Below are 26,046 nucleotides of genomic sequence, written 5' to 3'. Positions count from 1 at the left end.
CAGAGGGTTTCTCCAGTAGGGCCTCCAGTCTTTGCAGGAAAAGTTCGCCAGGTATTGGGCCTCCTGTTTCGGCTAATGCGGTTACAGGGTCAGATACATAGCTGCTATTATTTGTATCCTGTTGTACTTTATTCCTTTCAACCCATTTCTGTTTCTTTTTCCTGTTAGCACCTGGACTCCCCTTGGTCTTTTGGGCAAAAGGGATTTTTCTAGAAGCAAGTTCTGACCTAAGCCTAGCTAGCTGGCCTCTAGTAGTTACACGCGGGCTATTTGCGCTTTGGTCTTCCTCAGAAATTGAGATCGAAATTATTGACCTATCACTAGTCTGGCTATTTTTAGAATCATCTAACTGGGATAAGGGGGTGATTGGAGTCTGTGACAGCCTATCATGTGGGGATAAAGGTAGTGTCACACAGGGTACATTACTAATCGCAGGAGATAAAACTTGCGCCGGCGTAACCTGGCGGATACCTGGAAGAGAAAAAAAGGAGGGTGCCAAGATTGAGTCTTGGGAATTTGTGGTAAACATTGATACATTAGAGGGGGGCAGGGGAGGAAGAAAACCCACAGGCAGTGACATACGACGTTCTGTACTTTCAATTACATTAGCCACTACACCAATTGTCTTTTGCAGCATGCGATCTATCGCTGTCAAGCTAGGAAGTTGAGGATTAGCAGCTGCTTTTTGCTTGGGTGCAGGGACAGATCTCGAGGTGTTACACCTTCCCATTCTTAAGCAATCTAGTTAAATATTCAAATCTAAGTACTAAGTGTGGGTGTAGCACTTGTCAAGGCCTAAAATAAAACAATAGGAAACTCTACAGAGATATTGTTCTTCCAACAAATATTTCTAGACGCCTTCAGCCCTTGATCAGTTGTAACTCACAGTGAAGCAGATAGCAGATATCAAGAGCATAGGGCTACCTGTGTAGGTCCATAGACATAGGACAGTAGGACTAAGAGGGGTGGCCCAGCCCAGCCTCTCCCGGCCACTAACGGCCACAAACGGTCCCGCCCTTGTCCCAGGCTTAGCCCGCGGGCAGTGACGCTTTGATTTAAGCGCCACCTGGCGCTATTTCCCAGGAAAGTCAGCTGGGATTTGTAGTCCCCTGCACCTCAAGCTCTCCCCCACACAGCGGCTGCGCTGATGTTCCTGGAATGCGGTGGCGGGAGGAGAGCGAGCGCAGCAGGCAGGGCGGCGGAACCGGCAAAGGAGAAAGCGGGCACAGGTTCGAAAAAGCTCCCAGAAAGGTAGGTTGGGTCCTCCCTGTTCACCGGATAGCAAAAGGTATCCCCACTCCACCGGCAGTGACGCTTTGATTTAAGCGCCACCTGGTGCTATTTCCCCGCAGGCGGCTTCCTGCCACAAAGTCAGCTGGGATTTGTAGTCCCCTGCACCTCCAGCTCTCCCCACACAGCGGCCGCGCTGATGTTCCTGGAATGCGGCGGCGGGAGGAGAGCGAGCGCAACAGGTGGGCGGCGGAACAGGCAACGGAGAAAGCGGGCACAGGTTCGAAAAAGCTCCCAGAAAGGTAGGTTGGGTCCTCCATGTCTGCACAGCCTTACAATTATAGTAGCGCTTTTTCCGGAGTTTCCCTTAATGGGTGCGTTGTTACCATTATTGCCACTCAAATTGCTGCTGCCGTTCAAATCAGGGATAACAAACAGCGGAGCATGCATGATTTGCTTACCCGCTGCAGCCAGTGCTTTGCCCGTGGTAGAAGGGTCAGTAATATTGGCAGGCGTTGATTTTAAACTTGATGTTTCTGTATTCGTGTTTCTCCCCATTCTAGTAGCTCTTGTGCTGACTTTCGGGGCAATCCTTTTCTCCTCCAGCGCGGGGGCGGTATTGCGACCTCCCAATTGACACTGAGCCCTTAGCGGTGTTTCCCGTAATGAAAGATTTGGCGGGGCCGTGAGCAGCGTGAGACCCGCCCAGTGGCCCAGCGATCCACAGGGCGGTCGAATGCTCGGCACTCTCGATCCGAGCAGGAAGCACCGGCTCCAGCCCCAAACAAGGCGCAGCATCAAGCGTTCTCTCGGTAAGCGTTGGAGTTTGAGTGATATTATAGCAGAGCGTGAACGGCAGAAGCGCTCTCTTAGATAATTACTTTTAAACGTAACACAATCTCTATCTCATAGTTTCCTGATGGTGGGGAACCGGGAGCCTCCGTGACTGCTACCACTCCGAGGCGGCCTCAATCGCCATCTTGGTTCTCCTCAATGTGACAAGGTCTATAGACTTGATGCATTTCTTTTGTTGTTGTATTGGGTTATTGTGTTCGGAGTTATGCATCTTTGGTCTTCCACTGGATCCCTTTGTGATGACTAGACACTTTTTAAAAACAGGCACTGAAGACCTTTTTAGGCTACCGAAGGATCAATGGTCCCAAGGACAGGAACATTATATTTTAATTTAACTGACAGAGAATGAAATAAACAAAAAAAAATACAATATCTGGAATTATGAGCAAGAGACACACATTTCTATTAATAGAACACATGCCACAAATCAGTAGATAAAAAACACCCAATAAGAAATCAACCAGTTGGACATATTTATTCATCTATTCACCAAATTGTAAAAGGATCATAAAGTGTAGCTTGTCTAGTTGGAGAGGCTGAAGGAAAGAGAAAGTTTGGTTTATTTTGCAACAATCTTGCAGCAGTGAGCGTTGGTCCAGTCAATGCCACCGCACTGGCAGTGACAGGTCTGTTTGTCTCTGATGTCCCAGGAGCCACAGGCCATCCCACATGCACAGGCATAAGGAGTGTAATCTGCAGAGTGAAAAGACAAAATTGTTACCAAAGACAGTCGGAAAGTGGTCAAGATATCTGGATGCTTGAAAACATGAGCAGAACACCGAATGGCAAAAGTGGAAGGTCATTCATAAAAGGCTTTGTGTTTGAAACTGCCATTTTCATTAATTTTATGGTAGCAGGCAAGCCAGAACATTTCACCTCTAGTGCAAGATAGTAGGCCACATCTGACTGCTTTTGGGTTCAACAAATGCCTATAGACGTGTACAAAGAACCAACAGCGGACTCCAAATGCTGCACTTCCTCTGTGTGTTACCCCAGGTAGTATTTCAAATATCAGATGGTAGTTAGTGTGCACAATCGTCTCCTGCTCCCGCCGTTGTGGGATGCCACCTGTCAAGCAGGAAAATTGAACTGTGAGGAAAGTGGAGCGGTGCACTCCCAGGAAGGTATCAAACCACGAGACCACACCACCCATGCCTTGGTTACCGGTTGCCAGAAGATCCACATTCAAGCTGCTTTGTATTACCCACAAAGTGATACATGGAATGGGACCACTCTTCATCAGGAATAAAATCACCAAACACATTCAACATAGGATCTTCTGCTCTAGAGTGGCACCTCACATCAAAATTCCAAGATACATGAAAAAAACATGGGTGGCACATCCTTCTCTGTTCAAGCAGCCAAAATATTGTACTCCTTACCCCCAACATAAGATCCACCAACCGCCACCTTATCTTCAGAAGACTACTCATGAATTGTCTCTTCCCCACATAAGCACCATACGCAAACAGAAATACACAGCATATCCCCCTATATATAAGCATTTATATGTACTATAGCTATGTACCTATATATATGTGTATTTCTTTTTATAAACATGTATAATAATTGTTTTTAAAAAATAAATAAAATACATTTTTAACTACAACACTTGAAAACCAGAGTTTATAGGATGTATCTTTAATCTGCATATACTTTCTTCCTTTATGCATCTGTATACCTTCCATGTACTTGGATCGATCTATATATTTATTACTTTCTCCCCCCCAAAAAGCATATTCAATGCAGTACCCTATTTCTCACACTATACGTCTATCAATATCTTTAATCTACATATACTTCCTTCCTTTATGCATTAATAAACTTTCCATGTACTTATAATAATAAAATAATACAGACATTTGTATAGCGCGAACAGCTACCTCTGCTAGGAGGTGTCCCGGCGCTGTAAGAGCAGTGCAGGACTACGAGCCCTGGGATGGAGGGATATCTAGTTTCCATGTGAGTAGAGCCAGGTCTTCAACTGCTTTCTGAAGCTAGATTCCGAGGGGGCACTCTGAAGGCTCGGGGGCAGAGAGTTCCATAAGCGAGCCGTGTTAGCCGAGAACGTACGTACTCCTATTCGAGCTCTCCTTACTCGTGGTTCCAGTAGCAGAACCCGGTCATTCGAGCGAAGAGAGCGGGCCTGAGAGTATCTGGGCAACCGTGATCTTAAATAGTATGGGCAGGTTCCATGCAAAGCTCGAAACGCCAGCGTAAGCACCTTGAATTTTATTCTACTGGCAACCGGTAGCCAATGCAATAAGCGGAGATGAGGGGTCACATGGTCTTTGAACGGTATGCGCTTTAGCAGCCTAGCCGCTGCGTTCTGCACAATTTGCAAACTCTGGATCAAGTATTTCGGGAGACCTAAGTATAGGCCATTAGCATAATCCAGCCTAGATGTGATTGTTGCATGGTTCACCGATTTCCTACGCTGCTCAGGCAGGAGCGCGAGAATTTTACGCAGGTTCTTCAGTTTGCTGAGACCGCACCCCGTCACCTGCTGAATATGCGAGGAGAAGGCTAGACTATCGTCCCATTTGACCCCTAGGTTTTTTGCTGAAAGGCTAGGTAAAGGTGCGGGCCCCATCACAACAAGCACTATATAAATTCAAACCTTTTTCCCTCTTCTATCCCTCCGCTATCCTTCTGAATCCTAATAACTGACTAACCTATCCACCACTCAAAACACTTTCATATTTCACTATACTAATTCACCACTAATCCTTATGGGTTCCGGGGTAGCGTGCTACTCGCCAAAAAAGTGCTTTATCACCCAATCAGGGGTAACAAGCACTATATCATTGCAAATCTTTTTCCTTCTTCTATCCCTCCGCTATCCTTTTCAATCCAAATAACTGACTAACCTATCCACCACTAAAATTACTTTCATATTTCACTATACTAATTCAACACTAATCCTTTATGGGTTCCGGAGTAGCGTGCTACTCGCTGAAAAAAGCGCTTCAACACCCCATCAGGGGTAAAAAGCGCTAGATAAATGCAAACCTTTTTCCCTCTTCTATCCTTCTGAATCCAAATAACTGACTAAACTATCTACCACTCAAATTACTTTCAAATTTCACTCTACTAATTCAACACTAATCCTTTATGGGTTCGGGAGTAGCGTGCTACTCGCAGAAAAAGCACTTCAACTCATCGTCAGGGGTGGTAAGTGCTATATAAAGGCAATTACAATACAATTCAAAACCAGTGTTGGAGTGGGTCTGTCAGTGGGTGTGCGTGTGCCTTAGTGTGTGAGTGGGTATCTAAGTGTCTGTGTGGGTGTGTCAGTAGTTGTGTGATTAACTGGGCCACAATGGACCCGCACCTTCCCCTTTATCCATCAAGAGACCACAGCTTTACACGAAATATCTATGTAAGTTGAACTCTTTGTACCGGTTATTTACTAAGTGTTACCTCGTTGGGTAAATGTCTGTTAGACGGGGACCTGGAGGGTTGGCCGAGCACAAGGGGAGAGGCCTCCAGTGAGGGCCGTCTCCAGCGATCGCACAGACAGGTAACTTCCCCCCCACAGATGGACACCACACGAAGATCAGATTAACACCTTTTATAGGCAGTTCTTGAAATGAGGCAGTACGATACAAGGAGATCAGGACACGGTGGTCCTCTCAGTTCTAGTCTCTAGTAGGGAAAGGGGGTAGCGGGACAGTCTTGGTACCTACGGGTACTGGGGTGGAAACGGTGGTAGCTCACAATCCTCGAGCCCGGCGTTCGGATGGATCGGACCGCGGCAGCGCCAGCAGGTCCCGAAGAGATCATAGGTGGCAACGGGCCGCGGCAGCGCCAGCAGGTCCCAACGAGGATGACGGTTACAACGGGCCGCGGCAGCGCCGGCAGGTCCCCCGAGGATGAAGGTTGCAACGGGCCGCGGCAGCGCCAGCAGGTCCCACGAGGATGAAGGTTGGAACGGGCCGCGGCAGCGCCAGCAGGTCCCACGAGGATGAAGGTTGCAACGGGCCGCGGCAGCGCCAGCAGGTCCCACGAGGATGAAGGGTGCAGAAGGCCGCGGCAGCGCCAGCAGGCAGGACAATAGTTCACAAGGCAGGGCTGCGGCAGCGCCAGCAGTCCGTCAAGGATGAGTTCTTCTCGGTGTCTCTTGACTCCAGGATACAACTGCCTTCCTGTTCTGGGGCTGCCTCAGTTATAGGTCTGGCGCTCTTTGATGTCCGGACCCTCGCTCCTGGAGGTCGGGAGGTCTGGGATGAGGGAGTCCAGACACCCAGCAGGAGGGTGGAGCCAGCGCCCGAGGAGGCTGGGGGTGATCGGCACCTGGCGGGGGAGAGCCATCGACGCTTCTTACTCCCATTGACCTGCCAAGTGGTCCGTTCACCTCCTGGGTGGATGGTGGTGCCGGGATGTCGGGGCCTGGCCAGGCCCAGGGTTGGGGTCGAGCTGAGGCCGCGCGGCCGCGTGGGGCCGTGTCCAAGATGGCGGCTGGGCCGGGCAATGGTGCTGACGGTGGCCCGGGCCCGTGACACAGGGACATCCGGGAGCAGGCGTCCCATAGGGGACGGGTTGCGGGTTGGTTCTGTGGGTAGCACCCGGAGAGCCGGTGTCGGGGCTCTGTCATGCGGGGAGGGAGCGAGCCCGTCATGGGGCCTGTCCAACATGCGTCCCCCCAGCTGAAGGCGGGGAGAGTCACCCATCCTCCTGGGGACTCTCCTCGTCGAGGCGGAAAAAGCGGGACAGGCCATCCGCGTTGGCGTGGTCTTGGCCAGGGCGATGTTCCACAGTGAAGTCCATCCCCTGCAGGGAGATGGACCATCTCAATAGTTTGGGATTCTCCCCCCGCATTTGCATTAGCCATTGCAGGGGCCGATGGTCTGTTTGTACCCGGAAGTGGGTTCCGAAGAGGTAAGGCCGGAGCTTCTTGAGGGCCCACACTACAGCGAAGGCCTCCCATTCAATAGTGCTCCAGCGCTGCTCTCGGGGCAGTAGGCGTCTGCTGATGAAGGCCACTGGTTGGTCGACTCCCTCGGGGTTCAGTTGGGAGAGGACGGCCCCAATACCATGGTCGGAGGCATCGGTCTGAACGATGAACTCGCGGCTGTAGTCGGGGGCCTGGAGCACAGGAGCGGTGCACATGGCGGCCTTCAGCTTCTCGAAGGCCGCTTGACAGTCGGGCGTCCAGTTGACTCTTTTGGGGTGGTTCTTAGACGTGAGTTCCGTGAGGGGCCCCACAAGGCTGCCATAGTCCTTCACGAACCGCCGGTAGTATCCGGTGAGTCCCAGAAAGGCTCGGACCTCTGTTTGTGTTTCGGGGGGTTGCCAGGACTGAATGGCAGCTACCTTGAGTTGAAGGGGGGCCACCAGACCGCTCCCCACTTGGTGTCCGAGGTAGGTCACGGACCCCTGGCCGATTTGGCACTTGCTGGCCTTTATTGTGAGGCCGGCCTGTTGGAGGGCCTGCAGGACTTCTCGGAGGTGGTGGAGGTGGTCTGTCCAGTGGCGGCTGTATACTGCGATGTCGTCCAGGTAGGCGGCGCTGAATTCTTCGAGGCCCGCCAACACCTGGTTCACCAGTCTTTGGAAAGTGGCTGGAGCGTTCTTCATGCCGAATGGCATCACTCTGAAATGGTAGTGCCCATCCGGGGTGGAGAAAGCGGATGGTTCTTGGGCCCTGGGGGTGAGGCCGATTTGCCAGTAGCCCGCTGTTAGGTCGAAGATGCTTAGGTAGCGGGCTGCCCCCATGCGGTCGACTAGTTCATCTGCTCGGGGGATAGGGTGAGCGTCGGTTCGGGTGACCGCGTTCAGACCCCGATAGTCGATGCAGAATCGGAGTTCAGGTGTGGTGCCCGGGGTCGCGGCCTTGGGGACCAGGACGACCGGGCTGGCCCAGGGACTGTCCGAAGGTTCGATGACTCCGAGGGCGAGCATCTTGGAGACTTCTTCTTGGATGCAGGTACGTACCCGATCCGGTACTCGGTACGCCCGGTGTTGGACAGGAGGACTGTCCCCAGTGTGCACGTCGTGCAGGCACCAGGAGGTGACTCCGGGTGCGAGAGAAAACAGGTTTGCGAACGGTAGCAGGAGGGCCCGACAATCTTGACGCTGCTCCGGGGTCAGGGCCTCGGAGAGTCGGACCCCGTCCACCGAACCATCTCTTTCACGGGACCTCAGTAGGTCAGGGAGGGGCTCGGAGTCTCTTTCTGCGCCACTGTCGGTAGCCATCAGCAGGCTGAGCTCTGAGCGCGCGAAGTGTGGTTTGAGTCTGTTGGCGTGGAGCACCCGGAGGGGGTTCCGGGGGGACTCCAGGTCGATGAGATAGGTGACGGGGCTCTTGCGCTCGATCACCTTGAAGGGCCCCGTCCATTTGTCCTGCAAGGCGCACGGTTCGATGGGGGACATCACCCATACCTGTTGACCCGGTTCAAACTCGATGGAGGAGGCATGTTGATCGTACCACTTCTTCATGTCCTCTTGACTGGCCTCAAGATTGGCTTTGGCGATCTCCCTGAACCGCCGGGTCTGATTGCGGAGGGTCAGGAGGTACTTGTAGACGTCTGGAGGGGTCTTCAGGGGGGCCATTTCCCATTCCTCCTTCACTAGGCTGAGAGGCCCGCGAACGAGGTGTCCGTACAGGAGTTCGAAGGGGCTGAAGCCGAGGGACTTCTGGGGGACTTCTCGGTAGGCGAAGAGGAGGCACGGTAGTAGCACGTCCCACTGGCGGCGTAGGGGTTCTTCTAGTCCCATGATCATCCCCTTGAGAGTGCGGTTGAACCGTTCAACCAGTCCGTTTCCCTGGGGGTGATAGGGGCTTGTGAATCGGTAGGTGACCCCGCACTGCTGCCAGAGGGATTTCATATACTTTGAAATAAAGTTCGTACCCCTGTCGCTGACGACCTCCCGGGGGAAGCCCACTCGAGAAAAGATCCCCATTAAGGCTCGACCCACTACTGGGGCTGTTATAGTACGAAGGGGGACCGCCTCAGGATAGCGGGTGGCGTGGTCCACCAGGACCAGGATGAAGCGATGCCCTTGTGCTGTTCGGGGGTCCAGAGGCCCCACAATGTCTATTCCCACCCTTTCGAACGGGGTGGTCACCACTGGGAATGGCTGTAGGGGTGCCTTGAGTTTGCGGCCACTCTTCCCGCTGGCCTGGCAGGTCGGGCAGGACCGGCAGTGGTTGGAGACGTCATTTCTCATTTTGGGCCAGAAAAAGTGAGTCACCAGGCGGTGGTAGGTTTTGTCTTGCCCCAGGTGCCCAGCCAGGGGGACATCATGGGCCAAGTTCAACAGGAAGTCTCTGAAGTGGAGGGGCACCACCAGCACTCGACCAGCCCCCAGCTCTGCGATTCTTTGCTCGCTGTACAAGAGATCATTGTCCCAATAAACCCAGTGGGCCCCGGTGGTGTCTCCTTGGCCCTGGGCGAGCGCTTGCTGTCGCAGTCCCTCGAGGGAGGGGCAGGTCTTTTGCTCCTGCCGGAATTGTTCTTGGGTGGGCCCCCCTTCTTGACGCCACTGAGCCAGGTCGGGAAGTTCGGGGGGCTGTGCGGACCCCTCTGGGGTGGGTTCCGGGTGGTCGGTATGGATGAAGTCTTCTTCTGGAGCGATCGAGGGCGGAGGTGCTGACCATTCGGGTTCTTCTGGCGTAGGGATGGTGCGGGTGGCCATGGACCGGGTGGTCACGCACGCCCAGTCCGGGAGACCCAACATCCCCAGATGCTCTCTTCTTTCAACAGCTGCCCACGGGGAGCTCTCGAGATCGTTCCCCAGGAGGCAGTCCACGGGGGCATCGTCGCGGACAGTTACTTTTAGCATGCCGGACACTCCTCCCCATTCGAAGGGGACGCAGGCCATCCGACACAGGCTCTCCGAATTGTCTGCTGATCGGACGGGGCAAAGCACGTTTGGCAGGATTTGTTCTGGGGTCACCAGGTGACAACGGACGGCCGTCACACTGGCCCCGGTGTCACGCAGTGCCTCGGCCTTGCGCCCATTTATGCTCACCCATTGGCTGTACTTCCGAGTGTTGGCGGGCAGGGGAGTCCGCGGGACCATTTCTCTTCCTCCTAGGCAGGCCAGGGTCATGGCGGCGGGTTCCCACTCGAACTGCTCCGACTCGTATGCTTCAGGGTCTTCGGAGACTTGTTCTTCTCCTAGGGCGGCGGCCGCCACCTGGCGGGGCCCGGGAACCTGGTTCTTCGGGCAGGTCGGGTCACTGGCATAGTGGCCGACTCGCTGGCATCGATGACACGTAACGTTGGCTCGGAAACCCGGGCGCATCGGGGGGTTTCCCCGGCCGGCTGGGGGCGGGGTGGTGTTAGCGGGAGTGACTGGGACAGCGTCTCTGCCCCGGCCCTGTCCTCCTCCTCCTCCTCGGGGACGATGATGACCTTGGTTGGTTCTGTTCTGCTCGTTCGGCACACTCCGGGCCACTCGGGTGCTCTCCCACCGATCCGCCTCGGTGGCGAGCTGCCGTGGTTCAGTCAATTTACTGTCGAGGAGGTGCTGCCTGAGCTCGACGAAACAGTTGTTGGAGAGGTGCTCCCACACAATGAGATTGAAGAGTTGTTCGTAAGTGGCTACGTTGTTACCCTTGATCCATCCCTCGAAGGCTCGGCTGAAATAGTTCACGTATTCCAACCAAGTTGTACCTGGGATCCGGGTGCAGTTGCGGAACCTCTGGCGGTACATTTCGGGCGTCAGCCCATATCGACTGAGGAGGGCGGCCTTCATGTGGTCATAGGACGTCATTTGATGGTCCGGAAGCTGCAGCAGGGCATCACGGCCCTCATTGACGAATCTCCCCCATAGACCGGCTCCCCAGTCACTTCGAGCGATCCGGTGGGCAGTCATGGCGATCTCATAGGCCTTGAACCACTGCTGTATGTCGTCGTTTTGGTGGTATTCTCGGACCACATCCTTGGGGATGTGGACCTTCTGCTCGGTAGTACCCGGGGAGCGCGGTGGCTCGGGCACCCCTAGGTTTTTGTTCAGTTTGCGCATTTCTATCTCTGCTAGTTTGCACTCGTGTTCGTATGCCAGTCTTTTTTCTTCGAGATCCCTCTGTCTCTGTTTTTCCTCTCGCTCTTCTCTGAGCCGTAAGTGTTCTAAGTTTATTTTTTGTTCCGCCAGCTTCAATTCTCCGTCTAATTTGAGCCGTGCCAAGTCTAACTCGTGTAGTCTATTTTTTTCCCGCTCCTGGATCTCTTCTCGGGAGGGGCCTGTTCTCCGATCTTCCGTCAGGGTGGTGTTGACTTCCGGGGCTTCGGGGTCCCGGGGGGTGGCGGTATTCGTCTCTGTCCAGGCCTCTAGGGCGTTTTTGAAGTCTTCTTTTGTGCTTAGCCCGGTGGTAGCAATGCCTAAGTCCATGCAAAATTGTTTTAGCTCTCGGTGGTTGTATTCTTCCAGCTTTTCCATCTGGAACTTCTCTGCCGATCCGCTCTCTTTGGTCGTCATTGTGGTTTAGTCGTAGGGTGAGTTACTGTCTGTACGGTACGCGTTGGTTCGGATCGCGCCACTGGCCACCAATGTTAGACGGGGACCTGGAGGGTCGGCCGAGCACAAGGGGAGAGGCCTCCAGTGAGGGCCGTCTCCAGCGATCGCACAGACAGGTAACTTCCCCCCCACAGATGGACACCACACGAAGATCAGATTAACACCTTTTATAGGCAGTTCTTGAAATGAGGCAGTACGATACAAGGAGATCAGGACACGGTGGTCCTCTCAGTTCTAGTCTCTAGTAGGGAAAGGGGGTAGCGGGACAGTCTTGGTACCTACGGGTACTGGGGTGGAAACGGCGGTAGCTCACAATCCTCGAGCCCGGCGTTCGGATGGATCGGACCGCGGCAGCGCCAGCAGGTCCCAAAGAGATCGTAGGTGGCAACGGGCCGCGGCAGCGCCAGCAGGTCCCAACGAGGATGACGGTTACAACGGGCCGCGGCAGCGCCGGCAGGTCCCCCGAGGATGAAGGTTGCAACGGGCCGCGGCAGCGCCAGCAGGTCCCACGAGGATGAAGGTTGGAACGGGCCGCGGCAGCGCCAGCAGGTCCCACGAGGATGAAGGTTGCAACGGGCCGCGGCAGCGCCAGCAGGTCCCACGAGGATGAAGGGTGCAGAAGGCCGCGGCAGCGCCAGCAGGCAGGACAATAGTTCACAAGGCAGGGCTGCGGCAGCGCCAGCAGTCCGTCAAGGATGAGTTCTTCTCGGTGTCTCTCGACTCCAGGATACAACTGCCTTCCTGTTCTGGGGCTGCCTCAGTTATAGGTCTGGCGCTCTTTGATGTCCGGACCCTCGCTCCTGGAGGTCGGGAGGTCTGGGATGAGGGAGTCCAGACACCCAGCAGGAGGGTGGAGCCAGCGCCCGAGGAGGCTGGGGGTGATCGGCACCTGGCGGGGGAGAGCCATCGACGCTTCTTACTCCCATTGACCTGCCAAGTGGTCCGTTCACCTCCTGGGTGGATGGTGGTGCCGGGATGTCGGGGCCTGGCCAGGCCCAGGGTTGGGGTCGAGCTGAGGCCGCGCGGCCGCGTGGGGCCGTGTCCAAGATGGCGGCTGGGCCGGGCAATGGTGCTGACGGTGGCCCGGGCCCGTGACACAGGGACATCCGGGAGCAGGCGTCCCATAGGGGACGGGTTGCGGGTTGGTTCTGTGGGTAGCACCCGGAGAGCCGGTGTCGGGGCTCTGTCATGCGGGGAGGGAGCGAGCCCGTCATGGGGCCTGTCCAACAATGTCCAATACGTATTCTACACTACAGCTGCATAAAGGACTATGAGGAAATGTCACCAGTGATCTTGTTGCATTTTGACAATGTAATTTCTCCACGTGCGTCTTTATCCAGATATCTGTGATCACATGAATATACCTATATGGAGACAAGGAGACTACAAAGAGGTAAATCTCCACCAAACAAGGGACCTTCTTCTTAACTAAATGGAGTAGGTGCTTCTTTGTTTGATGAAGATGTCCTCATATTCCTTGGCATCAAGAACACCTCACCAAAATTAGAGGGAGGCTCACTGAGGGGGCCACATCTTAAGCTGTCCATCATCCTGGCAAAAGGTGGAAAGACCTTTGCATACTACTAGGGTGGGCAGGGCCAAATGGGTAAAGCTTCTAAGTGATTTACATATTTGAATACTTGTAGTAATTTAAAAGGAGAACCATGGAAATAACCCACTCGCAATAGTCACTACGTATTGCGCTCCAATAGATCAATGTTGCATTCACTTCCACAAAGAATTTCAGATCAACTTTCAATGTGGAATTGCCTTTTATAGAGGAGGGGATTCCTCTCCCCAAGCCAATTTCAGCCCTGGGGAACCCATACCCCGGTGGCTGGCTAAGAATTGATGGGAAAGGGGCACTGTGCAGCCCCCAAAGGCTGATTTTTATCCCTGGTGACTCCATCCCCTGGTGCCCGGCCAATTAATGGAAGGGGAGGGGGTGCGTGACTCCCCTCCCCAAACTGATATTGACCCCGGAGAGCTTAGTACCCCGGGCCTGGCATCTGTCTCTTGGGTGCCCTGGAACCCACCCAGGGCACCCAGTGTGCTGCGATGGGGACTGTGAGAGAAGAACCAATGCCCCCGTAGGACCAAGAGCTAGCATCCCTTCTGCACGTAGGGAGCACCCAAAAATGTTTCCTTCCTGCATGCAGAAGCAATCCTTTCATCTGTTTTCCTGACTGCTTGATAGTGGGCAGGGAAATGGATGAAAAGTCAGCTCCCAGCAATCAGGAGCAGTTTTCCTGCTCCTGCCCGCTGGGAGCAGAGTTACTGTCTGCTCTCGCTTCCGCCAAGCAAAAGTAAACTGCTATCCCCCGAGGGTAGGCACCACTGCAGATAGCAGGTACCATCCCTGGGGGGTGGCAGTCCCCAGGCAATTAATGGCTCCAGGAAGGGTGGGCACCCCCTCCTTTGTTCCTTGGGGCCTGCCCCAGGAAGTGGGTGGTCAGCGTGGTCCCTCGCCCCGTTCAAAATGTTTTTCTGGCCCTGGGGAGGTGGTGGACCACGGAGTTCTTGGGAGCCTAGGAAGGGGGCCTTGCAGTCCCCCTCCGAATAAAATTTGAATTGGCCTGCCTTGAGGAATTGGTGATCGTTCTTTGGGAGGGGGGCTGAATGCACCCAAACCACGATTTATATTTAAATATCCCCCCGAGATCTGGCCCACCCGGGGCTGAGTTTTAAAGAAACGCTGGAGACCATGCTTGTTTTTTTTTCTTTTTGCCACAAATTTGTGAATATTCGCGGCAAAACATTAATAAACAAAAATGCTTTTTGGACCCGGGGTGGTCCCTGGGGACCCCAGCACCAAGCTTAGGGGGTCAAGGTATTCCTACCCCACCCCCTTTTTTTTATTTAAGTTTATATGGGACTCGGCCTCCGCCAAGTCCCAATATGGTTGCTAACATTTCCTAGATGAATTAATGGCAGCCAATCAGAATTTTGCATGAGATTGTGAATATTGGCATAGGCATCACAACTCTAGATATACAAATTTGGATTTTCTTTAATATCTCAAAAACGACAGAACCAACTTAGACCAAATAACAAAAGGGTGCTTTCTCGACCGAGAACTAGAACTTGAACTACTTTTCTGCTAACTTTGGTTTGATTCCGTCTGTGTGTAAACTATATATGTGTGTGTGTGTGAGAGAGATATGTCAGTCAAAACATACCATTTTACATGGACAAAATCACAGAATTGTACCAGTCATAATCTCAAGTAACCATACCTTGTGCCCTAAAGCAACTATAACTCGCTCCCCTGTCATGCACTACTAATTACCCTATCTATTACATCCCTCATGACATGATCTACGACATCACTGGTAACATCACTGCAACATCTGAAATAACATCATTGATGAAAAGGTTGTCATGTTTTTCCTGCATGGCCCATTGTAGTTTTCCTTCTGTTAGCCTAATTATACACATTGTAGACCTCATTTTCTTTTGCACACGTTACTATATAAACATTCTTGCTTTTGTGCCACATTGTGCTTTGACACAGAACCTGTGTATGTTTTCACGTTCTGTTCTTTTTTCCTGAGATTTAGTCTGAACACAACCAACAAGGTCAAACAACAATGTCCCTTGTTGTTCTTTCTGGCTAGGCCCTAGCACCTGGACATAACATAAGAATCCAGTGGTTGCTTATGTGCACACATGTCCTTTCATATAGATTACTCCATGAGCCACAAACATGCACATGAGACTGGAGTTCTGAGACAAAAGAACTGAGCTTGCTGAGATGTAGAGCGTCCATCTGTTAATGCTAAGGTATGGGGTCTGCCAGCAACCCCAGAGATATTTTATATATAATCATTTAGCTTTAGTAGAAGGGAAGGGGAGTTTAGGTCCCTATATCCTATAATATGACAGGGTTTTACAGGGTATCTGGATTATTAACCATGCTAACAGTATTTCTGGAATGTATTTATTTTCAAATTGTGCATGTATACTGCATTTCAGAGCACAATAGTTTGAATAAATAATCAAAACTTTCTTCATGTCTACTGGTTATCTTATTGTGGACAAGTACGAGTGAGGGACGAAAGGGTGTGCCCTGTTACCTCGACCCCTGAGAGTGTCGAGAGTGTTGTGTTCTTGGTTGCCAATTGACTTGTCTCCCTGGTATGGTTAGGGGGACTATTGCTAGTCAAACTGGGGCCCATTGATACTGAGGTGGTATTGTGACTCAGCCCCTACTTGCTGATGTCCTATGGTCCCAAGCATAGTTCTGTTTCTGAGTAGAATCCATGCAACAACACTGCACATGAGGAGGGAGTTACATGGGGGCCATGGTGGCTTTGCCCCTCCTGCAGACCCCAATGATTTCTCTGCTGTGGGTGTCCCTGGTGAGAACCGGTGGGACAACGCAAATATAATGCCAGGCTCCTGCCGGCTCTCACTATGGGGGCTGCTTGGAAAGCTGGCAGGGGCTGTGGGGGCCTTGGATCACTGCAACATCCTCCAACTTAAAAAACAAATCAACACACTAGTTAATAGGAGTCTTGTTTCTAGCAGAGCTGATCTGATTTCCATTGATGTGAAGTGATGTCACTGTTTGTCACAATCCTAGAAAAGGTTGAAAATCAATTTTGGCCGGATTGTAGATGTTTCATTCGAAAGTAACATGAGCTTGGTTCATCACACGAGGCATGAGCATTATCTCTGACAGAACTGGAGAAGATGAGAGGGCAACATATCTCCCCACACCACCTGTAGTGACGTAGCAAGCGGGCATTGACGCAGCGGCAAGCAATACAAATGAATCCCTGTTCACTGATTATGTGGTCTAATACAGCAATAACTTGGTTGAAGTGGATACCTAGTGGCCCAGACTCAGTGCCACTACGCCTGCTGCACTATTGATAACCTTCTGCCTAATCACCAGGTGTTTGTGTCAAATTCAGGTGTGCAATGTTGTTATTGCGTAAGAAAAGTTGAACGCAGTTCATCGTGGCCTAATCATAATTGTACTGTTTGCTTTTCCTATATTTGCCCCATGACGTAGATTTTCCAACATCTACGTCATGGGGCAGAGTGCTAAAAATGCTAGTGCTAGTGCTAAAAATGGTTAAGCCATTTTCTAGTCTCCTCAAAATCTCATATTCCGCCTTTTGCCTTTTATGGGCCAATATTTTCCCTCACTGTATTTAACAGTCATATAGTTCACTGAGTGAGCGCCTTGTTTTTCACTAGCAGAGCACATACATCTTACTCCTGTCACGGAACCCATACAAAGGCTGGCTCCTGCCCTAGCACAACCACAGGTACACTGCTGAAACCTCAGTGAGGGACATTGACCTTTCAAGCCATCTCAATGTAAACTCCACTTAATCCCCATCATTGGAATCTGTAATGTGCCTCTGCAAGTCTGCATGTAAGGGATAAGTTGTGACATATATCATACTTACAGGGCCAGACTGGCCGGACCGGGCATCGGACATTTTGCTGGGAGGCTGGAATGGTGGGGGCCCTTTTCGTTAGTGAGGCCCTGTTTTGTAGCAGTGCAGCAGTTTTAAAAGCACTGGTTTGTGTAGTGGCAGTTTTGACTCATCTAAGGTAGCACAGAGGGTTAATATACCTGCTACAAAGAGGGTGTAACATGCATACCAAAGAACAATATTTGATGAGGATATCACAGTGGGTTACTGCGTTTGTCACTGCGTAGGCCATAAGTTGCAATTGTAATCTACACAGTGAGCTATGAACTGCCATCAAAGAGCTGCATGCCAGCTGCATGGTTCAAGTTAGAAAGTTATGTTTTTTTCACAGTCTTTCATTACCCTGATGTTTCTAAAAAGGGTTTGTTTAGGTAGAAATGCCTTCTTATTATTAAAGTCAACCCTGAACCCACTTGTTATGCTCAGAATCCCGAGTTTGTGGTTCTCCAGGCCAAACACAGCACAGCACATGTAGTTTAAGATGGAAGTTCGATTTCATGTTGGCTTGTGGGTGTGATATTCTCTCTGCTGCCTTTTGGCTAGTTTTGTGCTTTAGACATACCACATGTGTACATACATTCCCCATGTAGGCTCCCGTGCAGATCTCAGTAGCTCACATGGAAGGGCTGTGAAAATCCAATGTCAGTCTCACCAGGTTAATGATGGAGAAATAGAGGGAGCTCAAAACCAGTTTCCTGCTTTTGTCAGCTATCTCTGCAGGACTGCCAGGCAACAGGCTGATGCATGATAGTGTTGGGCCCATCTCTCCTCCAATTCACATCCTCTGGCAATCCATGGCCTTTCTCTTTTGACTTCGACTGTGAGATGTTGGTAAATCACAGACACCACTCTCAGGATGCCTACGGTTCACCCTTGGAATATACATTCCAGTGACTTGTAGTTACTCCTCTGTGGAATAACTTATGAAATAAATAAATATTTATATGCCTAACAGTAAAACCCCTAATTGTCAGGAAATGTTAGTAGCCCAATTGGCGAGTACAGAGATACAAGCTAACAACAAAGCTGTGCTAACTTCTGAATGGGTCTACTAAAGTTGATACTTCAAGGTATCAAAATGATTCTTGCATTAATCTCAATTTGATGCCCAAGTCAAATTTAATTCAGCTTTGTAAGAAATGCAAGTTTTAGAAAGTTGCTAATCTGTTGCCCAAGTCATCCTGTGGACATTTGCAGGTGTTGGCCACAATTCTTAAACCACCAAACATAGGAAGAAAGTGCTTAAAAATGTGCACTATCGCTTCATAATCCATACCTGATAGGCAATGGTAGCAAAGCCATGTTAAAAGTGAATTTGGACAATTTTTTTATCAAGTCCTATTTAAATGTCATGCCCAGGACTATGCAGAATCTTAAAACATTTGGCCAGTATTTTGTTCTGGGAAAAGTGGCAATCCTACTTGTGATAAGTGGTGACCTATTTTCTTTTTGAAACAAGATCTCAATGAAAATGTTTGCCGCACCAAAATAAGCAACATGAAATTATCTGGCAGTTGCAAAAGTGAGGTGTGGTTTGTGATGAAACCTAACAGAATTCCACTGAAATTGTTCATCTGTCAGGCATAGTGTTTAGAAACAGCAAGAGTTCAGTATGAAGCACTCTAAAAACACAAGTTATTATAGTATGCGGGCCATTCACTTAATAAGGTAGTTCACCTTGTCAAACAATTGGGCATTCTTCTTTGATATGTGTCGTGTGCCTGAGGACTTGTGGAAATAATTCTTCCAGGGTGGGCAGGTGTAATCCCAATATATGTGAACTCTTGTTCGGAAAAGTTTGTCAGGTATTGTTGCAGAAGCCCTCCTCTATTCCCACTTGAGTGAACTGTGACTTCTGTCTGACAGGTTTGTTGGTGCCAAGAACTGAGAGATCAGGGCCCATACAAGGGGGTAGATTTACTAAACTTTGACGCAGTGCAGAAAGGGAAGGTGCTGCCTTGTGTCAAAGAGATAGAACAGAAATATGCCATGTGTACTAAGATATGGCACAGTTCTGCGTTCCTGTAGCTGGCACAGTTCTGGCTGCCTAGCGCCAACACAGACACTCTTGTGTCACGATGCAAGGGTGCATGCATTGTGGTCAGAATAGTTTATATCACTATGGGTTAAATGGCAGGCATAGGTCATAGGAGTAAATGGTAGCAGTGAGACCCAATAGTAAATAATAATAATCATGCATCTTGACTTCTAATAAACAGCCATGCACACTCTGTGCCCAGGTGAGCACTTAACAAGAGTGGCTTTCACCTACTTTCTAATAACAGGACAAACTGTCTGACGTGACTGCCTGCACTTTTTTCATATTTGTCCCTCAAGTAAGGTACAAGCTAAGAGTGACAATTCAGTGCTGTGGATTACTGTGTCTGCTGCCTTCCTTCCTGGTAATGAGCCATCACTTTCTGAAATATGCAACGGTGTTACAATAGTTTAAATAATTTTGAGGAATTAAATTTGTATTTGATGATGTAGCTTCACGTTGGTTTAAGTAGAGTGCCCCTAGCACACTGGTGCTTCATCTTTATGTATATGTTTATGCATAATACAGCTTCCTAGGAGGGAAGCCGTGTAGTCTAAATAAAAAACATAATATTACAGTGGAGAAATAAAGTGAGTGTGGAACTCACCTGACATTATTGTGTCCAGAAGTGCGGCGCCTCAGTACTGGTTGCCATGCAGCTGTTCCGCTTTGACACCATCAGGGCTGGCAGAACCGGAGTGTACTTCGGTGAAGTCCTGTTTAGGCTGACCAGAGTACAGTGTGCTAAGCTTGGCCTGCGACAGTGAGAACAGGCAGGCTGGAGCAGGAATGGGCTTGGGAAACGACTGATGCAGCAGCAGGTAGGCCCACAGAGAGTGGCATAAGGTGAAAGCATTGGGCTGAGCCCACTTTGACCACCATGGGCACAGGCACCGCCACTTGTGGGGCCAAGAAAAGGTTGGTTTCAGGCTTGAGTTGCCCCGAGTGACCATTAACTGTGTGGTACACCTGAAAAATCACAAAGGTGCTGATAACTCCCCTTGCGTTGGGCCTGGCCCTCGCTTGCTGCTGTTGTCGTTTCGAAGGGCAGCCTGTCATGAGGGACAGCCCAGTGGAGAATCCAATGAATCCCCAACAAGACTGGACCGGACCACTTCTGAGCCACAACTACCTACGATGAAGCGTGTGTGGATTTCTAACCTCAGATCCATGGAGGCTACTTTAATAAATGGCTGCAATACAAAGCAGTTTCTGTCTTCCCCGACTTCAGCCACGGTCTGAATCATGATTACGATGGCCTTGCGGTTCAAGTTGCAGCAAGCTCCTGGCTAGTCACGCTGGCTGCCAAACAACTGTGCTGCGCTTGCGCCATAGACAGACGGCCCTCCTACAGGTGTGTGGGAAAATCATGACATCATGAGACTAAAGACTCTGATGTGACGACGTTAGCAAATTTAAATTGCCTCTGTATCCTGAAACATTGTGGCCACTACCAGTTGCGAGCTGAGCCATCCCCAAGCACTGCTAAGAGCTTTGTACAGTCAGTGGAGGTGCTCATAACAGTGCTACAGCACACAGCAGATCCTCTTTAAATGTGTGACAATGCATTTCAGTGCAGTGATGCGGACCACCACACTGAAAAGCGTTAGGCTAGCGCCTGACGCATGGTACTTGGCAGGGCTGAGTAGGGTTGGTCTCATGTTTTTTCTTTCTTCATTCCACTAATGCTCTCAGGCAGGGATGCTGGTACATGAGAAATGTGATGGCAAGATGTACCATTTGTGAATCAATATTATCTAGTTATAAGCTTAAATGCATTAATTCATCTAAATATGTGCAAATAGGGCCCTTTCAATACATGCAGTTAGAATTGAACACTAAGGGCCCTATTTTGATGTTGGGCGGAAAGGCATTCAGCAGCTTATCAGAGGTTTCCGCCCGACCGCCATATTAAGATACTGGTGGTCGGAGGGAAACCCATGCTGGAATTCCGCTCCGCTTCCGGCAGGCTCACATAGCTGTCGGGGCAGCGGGTGGAAATGCAATCCCCAAATTGCAGCAGAGCCAGGCTCGGCTCCGCCGTCGGGATTACAACGCCGACGGATTTTTCTATTGTGGCTGGTGCTGCAGCCCGCAGCACAAGACGCAATAGGAATAGGAAATATGCACTTTCTGAACGCTGTGAAGGAGGTTGCATCTTAATTAGGGAAGCGGGACGCAAACTCCTTGTCGGGTGGTCCCGTTTTCGACACAATGCTGGTCAGATGCTCGTTTGACTGGCATTGCAATGGGGCCCTAAATGTCGGCATTTCAATATTTTTTAACACCACAGTTTATTTTTAAATATGTACTCCCAAGTAGCAGCACACAAGTGTCACCTAATTCGTTGTGTGATACGTGGTTGTGCCATCAGTCGTGAGATGAGGTTGTGTAATTGGTCATGAACACATTCTGTTTTCCTGCCAGTGTTCAAATGGAACCCAACAGAAATGGCATACTGCTCAGTAACAAAGGCTTCCAAAAGAACCAGATCCATACAGAGTGAACAACAGTCTGTTCCAGCCTTCGTGGGACGAAAAATATATTTTTGTGGAATGCCCAAATGAGAACGCCACTTGTCTCCTTTGCAGGGAAAAGATTAATGTCCTCAAAATATCGAACACGACGCGGCATTGCAAAACCTGGCATTCTGACTTCACAGAAAAAAATCAGAATATCCTCAAAACTGCATTCTGCGAAAGTGGTATCACTGAAGCAAGCCCTTTTATCCCAACAAAAGCTCTTTCTGTGTCAGATGGAAAAATCTGAGGCTGTAATTGAAGCATCTTTCAAAATATGGTGCTCGCTTGCAAAGCATTAAAAAAACATTTACAGAGGTAGAGCTGGTTACGAAATGTTTTCTTTTGGCAGCAAACATTTTATTTTCCAACTATTATAATAATTCTAATATTATGAAGGAATAGGGGCATAACAACTGTCTCATTCAACATGCGCACATAGAATTGAGTCACTGGGTGACAATGTTCTAGAACAGGCAATTAATGCACTCAAAATGCCCCATTTCTCTAGCACTGATGAGTCAACAGATTTACTCACCATTTTCTGTCAACACTCTACTTCTTGTGCCCAAACCCCTAATTTCTGCCACAGCACTGTTTATTGCTGAATGTGCGGAGGGAGTTGAGGGAGATTCTTTTTTGTAGTTTTACCTTGGCGGCCACCATTTTAGGACGGCTGTGGTCTAGCTGTTTTGTTCGATGTGCATAAATAGAGAGCCTGGCACCGAAGCGCAGTGGAAACACTAGTCCAGAAGCAACTCTACAGGTCTATATGTCTCCTCGCTGAGGTTTTAACAGTTTTTATTGCACTTATGTGAAGCCCAGCACCCTACCTAATATTGAATGACAGGTTCATTCCCTTTTAAATTTCACTTCTTGCATATTTTCTGCCCCACTGGTATACACGCTACCTCTACTCGCAATTTCTATCAACACTCTGTTTCTTGTGCTCCCCAGTCTGCCACTACACTGTTCATTGCTGATTGCGTGGAGGGAGTTAAGGAGGATTCTTTTTGTGCAGTTTCACCGTGGCAGGCACCATTTTAGGATGCCTGTGATCTAGCTGTTTTGCTCTATTTGCATAAATAGAGAGCCTGTCGCAGCTGCCCAGCAGACGTGCACAGCAGCTGCATCACCAAAGCCCCAAAGTCATGCGAAAGACAAGCCCGTCTGTCCCCAAATGCGCCCATCCGCACCCTAACAACCCCTGCATTTATGCCCCCAGAGGTAAACCTCTTATTAAGGAAATTTCATGACAGCAATTAAATCAAGAAACTTCGGATCAGTTGTATGCACTGCTCCTGCAAGCCTTAACTCTGTCTGAATGGGCCATTTTCTTCCGACACATGTAAATTCTTCTGTTCCATTGGTCACGCAACCTTGCCTTCTGCAACAGAGAGAGCCCTATCTCTCCTGGATTGTGGCCTAACATTCCAAACTATTTCTGCCTCTCAAACTAATCGCTCACCTATTGTGCCAAAGTCTAGTCCTTCTTCAATAAAAAGTCTCTCCTGTAATGCTAGGTCCATCCATAAACATGGAATAGAAATATGTGACTTACTTACACACCTAAAGCCAGACTTATGCTTTATTACGGAAACCTGGCTCCACTCTCTAGCACTTCCCTGCATTCCCACTGTATTTCCAGACAATTACAAACTAGTCAGACTGGACATGGAATCAAAGCCAGGAGGTGGACCATTTCATGGCCTTCCGGGGGTTCCCCTAAAGTGGAAATCATTGACTCTGCACCTATTGACTGAGCGGAGATAGCGGTATTTAAACTTGAAACCCCCAATGGCCACATATGGAAAGGTGATTTAGTATATCCCCCCCTCCCAGCCTGGCCCCCCAAAAAGATTTGGCTTTAAATTAACAGAACAAATAGCACCTCACATGCTATCCACACGGAACTTTCTTTCTTTTGATCTGGGATTTCAATTATCATGTAGACATAGCCACTGACTTGGACGTATCCATCCTGCTGTCCAACCTTGAAATTCTTGACCTTCACTTGATAAAGACAGGTCCTACACACGCGACCGACCACACTTTGGACCTCATTTTCTCTATCTTCAGACCCTCAGGCTGAAATTTATGAACCTTTAACCTGGACTGATCATTTTCTGATCAACTTTCAAATCCCTACTAGGGCGCTCTTTACAATACCTAAAACAGTAAATTGTTTGACATCAAGACCATGTAAGCAGATCACTTTGGAAGGTTTTCAATCTACTCTCCAATCTCCCAATGTAGATAACTCACATGATATTAACTCTGCATTAGCCATGTTTCAAGATTCCTTTTCCCAGTCTCTTGACATAGTTGCCCCCCCTTAAATTACAAACCCCCAAAATCTGCTGAGTCAATGCTCCTTGGTACACAGCTGAATTGAGAACTGACAAATCAAATAGCAAAAGACTGGAACAAAAATGGAGGACCTCAAAAGATGACTTGGACGAACATCAGTGCAAATTAGTGGTAGTAGCTTATCATAGCAAAATTAGGACAGTACGTTGACACCACAGCATCAGTAGAATTGATCAAGCGGGAAATTGTGCAAAATAATGATTTAAGATCCTAAATGACTTTACTAAACCACATGCCTGTGCCTCATCCATCCCTGCCTGTCAGACACTCTGCGATACTTTAGCCACCCGCTTCCAAACTAAAATAGAGAATATCTATTATAGTTTCCATACCAATTCTACTTTGCCAACATACGCCTGTCCTAAATACCCTACCTGTAATGACACTTTAGTAGTGTTTGAAAGGTTTGAGCCCATTACCCAAAATCAGCTGCTGGACTTGCTGACAAACATCAAATCTAGTTCTCCCTCCAATTTGTGTTCCACACATTTATAGCTACCATTTCCACCCTTCTTGTGCCCACCGTTACATCTTTGTGCACCAAATCTCTGACCCTAGCAACTGTCCCTCAACAATGGAAAGCTGCCCATGTTACACCCATTTTAAAAAATCTTCATGCTGATTCTAAGGAGCTGAAGAAATATTGCCCTATGTCTCTCCTCCCTCTGATAGGCAAAGGTTTAGAGTCCTAACTAAACAAACAGCTCTTCTTCTATTTGGAGAACTACCATCTGCTGGATGCCTCTCAATCTGGCTTTTGATCCTCCCATAGTAACGAGACTGCCCTTTTAGCGGTAGCAGACTCACTTAGTCTATCTTTGGATGCCAGAAAACCATCTATGATGGTTTTTCTTTCCCTGTCACTGGGGTTCGATACCACTTCACATTCTATCTTGATTCAATTCCTCTATGCGATAGGGTTTCAGGGCATTGCCCTTAATTGGTTCATAGACTTTTTCAAAGACAGGGCTCGAACGATTTCCATTGGCCACCGTCAACCCAAAACCCTTTACTTGGACAAGAGGGTACCCATGGCTCTGCCTTGAGCCCCAAGCTCTTTAACATCTATGTTGCTCTCCTTGCACAGGTTGTCAAGTCCTGTGGGTTTGAAATACTTTCATATGTGGAGGATACCTTTTTCCTACGGTAGTAACATTGAGAATATTATACATCCTTTTATTGTCTGCATGCAAAAGTTGCCATTTGGATGACCCTTAATATAAATGGAGATGAAACAGAGATCCTTCTGTTTGGCAAAGCTCAGCTCCACTGGACTGATGATGAATGCTGGCCCTGCTCCGTCTCCCAGAGACACAGTCAAAAATCTGGGTATAATGCTAGATAAGAAGCTATCAATGAAAGACCAGGTTATGTCCACCTGTGGCATGTCTTTTGGGACAATGCACCTTCTCAGGAGGATTTTTCAATGGATTCCACTGAGCTCTCAAAAAACCCTTATCCAAGCTTTGATACTCAGCCGCCTTGATTCTGGAAATGCTTATGTTGTAGTGTCTAATGAGTCCCTTCTATCCAAAATACAGATGGTTCAAAACACTGCCGCTCTTTTAGTTAATAAAGTACCACCTGGTACAACTTCAGTCCCATTTCTCAGAGCCCTTCACACATGAAGAAAAGAGCATTGTTCAAATTACTCTGCCTGACTCAAAAAGCCTTGTCAGGAAATGGACCCAAATATTTTCAGGATAAACTCACCCTTTATCTCCCAAGAAAATCTTAGATCAAAGAATCAACTTCTTTTGTGCCCTCTGCATATTCAAACGTCCAGGTATGGTGGCCGAGCATTTTCATATCTCACTCCCTACCACTGTAACAGGCTCCACGTGTTCATCCAGGCATGCACTGATTTCCCTGGTTTTAAAAACATCTCAAGAACGGACTGTTCTAATGGCTGCTTCTCCATCTGTCTGTCGTCTCAGAGCCGAGATGCTCTTCCTGAGGCGAGCAGTAGCTCTTCATCAAGAATTTATTAACATAACGTAACATGTGGCTCAATTAATGGTTTGGGTGAGCTATTTGGAAAAAGCAATCATTTCAATGGGAGAGCTCCTCTGCCTTTTGCAATTTCATTGTCATACAAGAAGACAGTATGTAT

General features: G+C 49.3%; 1 protein-coding gene across 1 annotated transcript in view; it reads right to left on the bottom strand.

Annotated features, from left to right (window-relative positions):
• Positions 1 to 2,534: 2,534 nt before the first annotated feature.
• LOC144772845 (resistin-like) overlaps positions 2,535 to 26,046 on the bottom strand; it is a 41,003-nt gene continuing 17,491 nt past the window's right edge. The window contains exon 3 of the mRNA XM_078657467.1: positions 2,535 to 2,778. Within this exon, the coding sequence (XP_078513593.1) occupies positions 2,645 to 2,778 (134 nt within the window). The 3' untranslated portion in view covers positions 2,535 to 2,644. The remainder of the gene's footprint in view (positions 2,779 to 26,046) is intronic.

The sequence above is a fragment of the Lissotriton helveticus genome, chromosome 1_1 (genome assembly GCF_964261635.1).
Source record: "Lissotriton helveticus chromosome 1_1, aLisHel1.1, whole genome shotgun sequence".
Lineage (NCBI taxonomy): Eukaryota > Metazoa > Chordata > Amphibia > Caudata > Salamandridae > Lissotriton > Lissotriton helveticus.
Note: the sequence above shows the minus strand (reverse complement) of the source record. Positions and strands in the feature narration are given on the sequence as shown.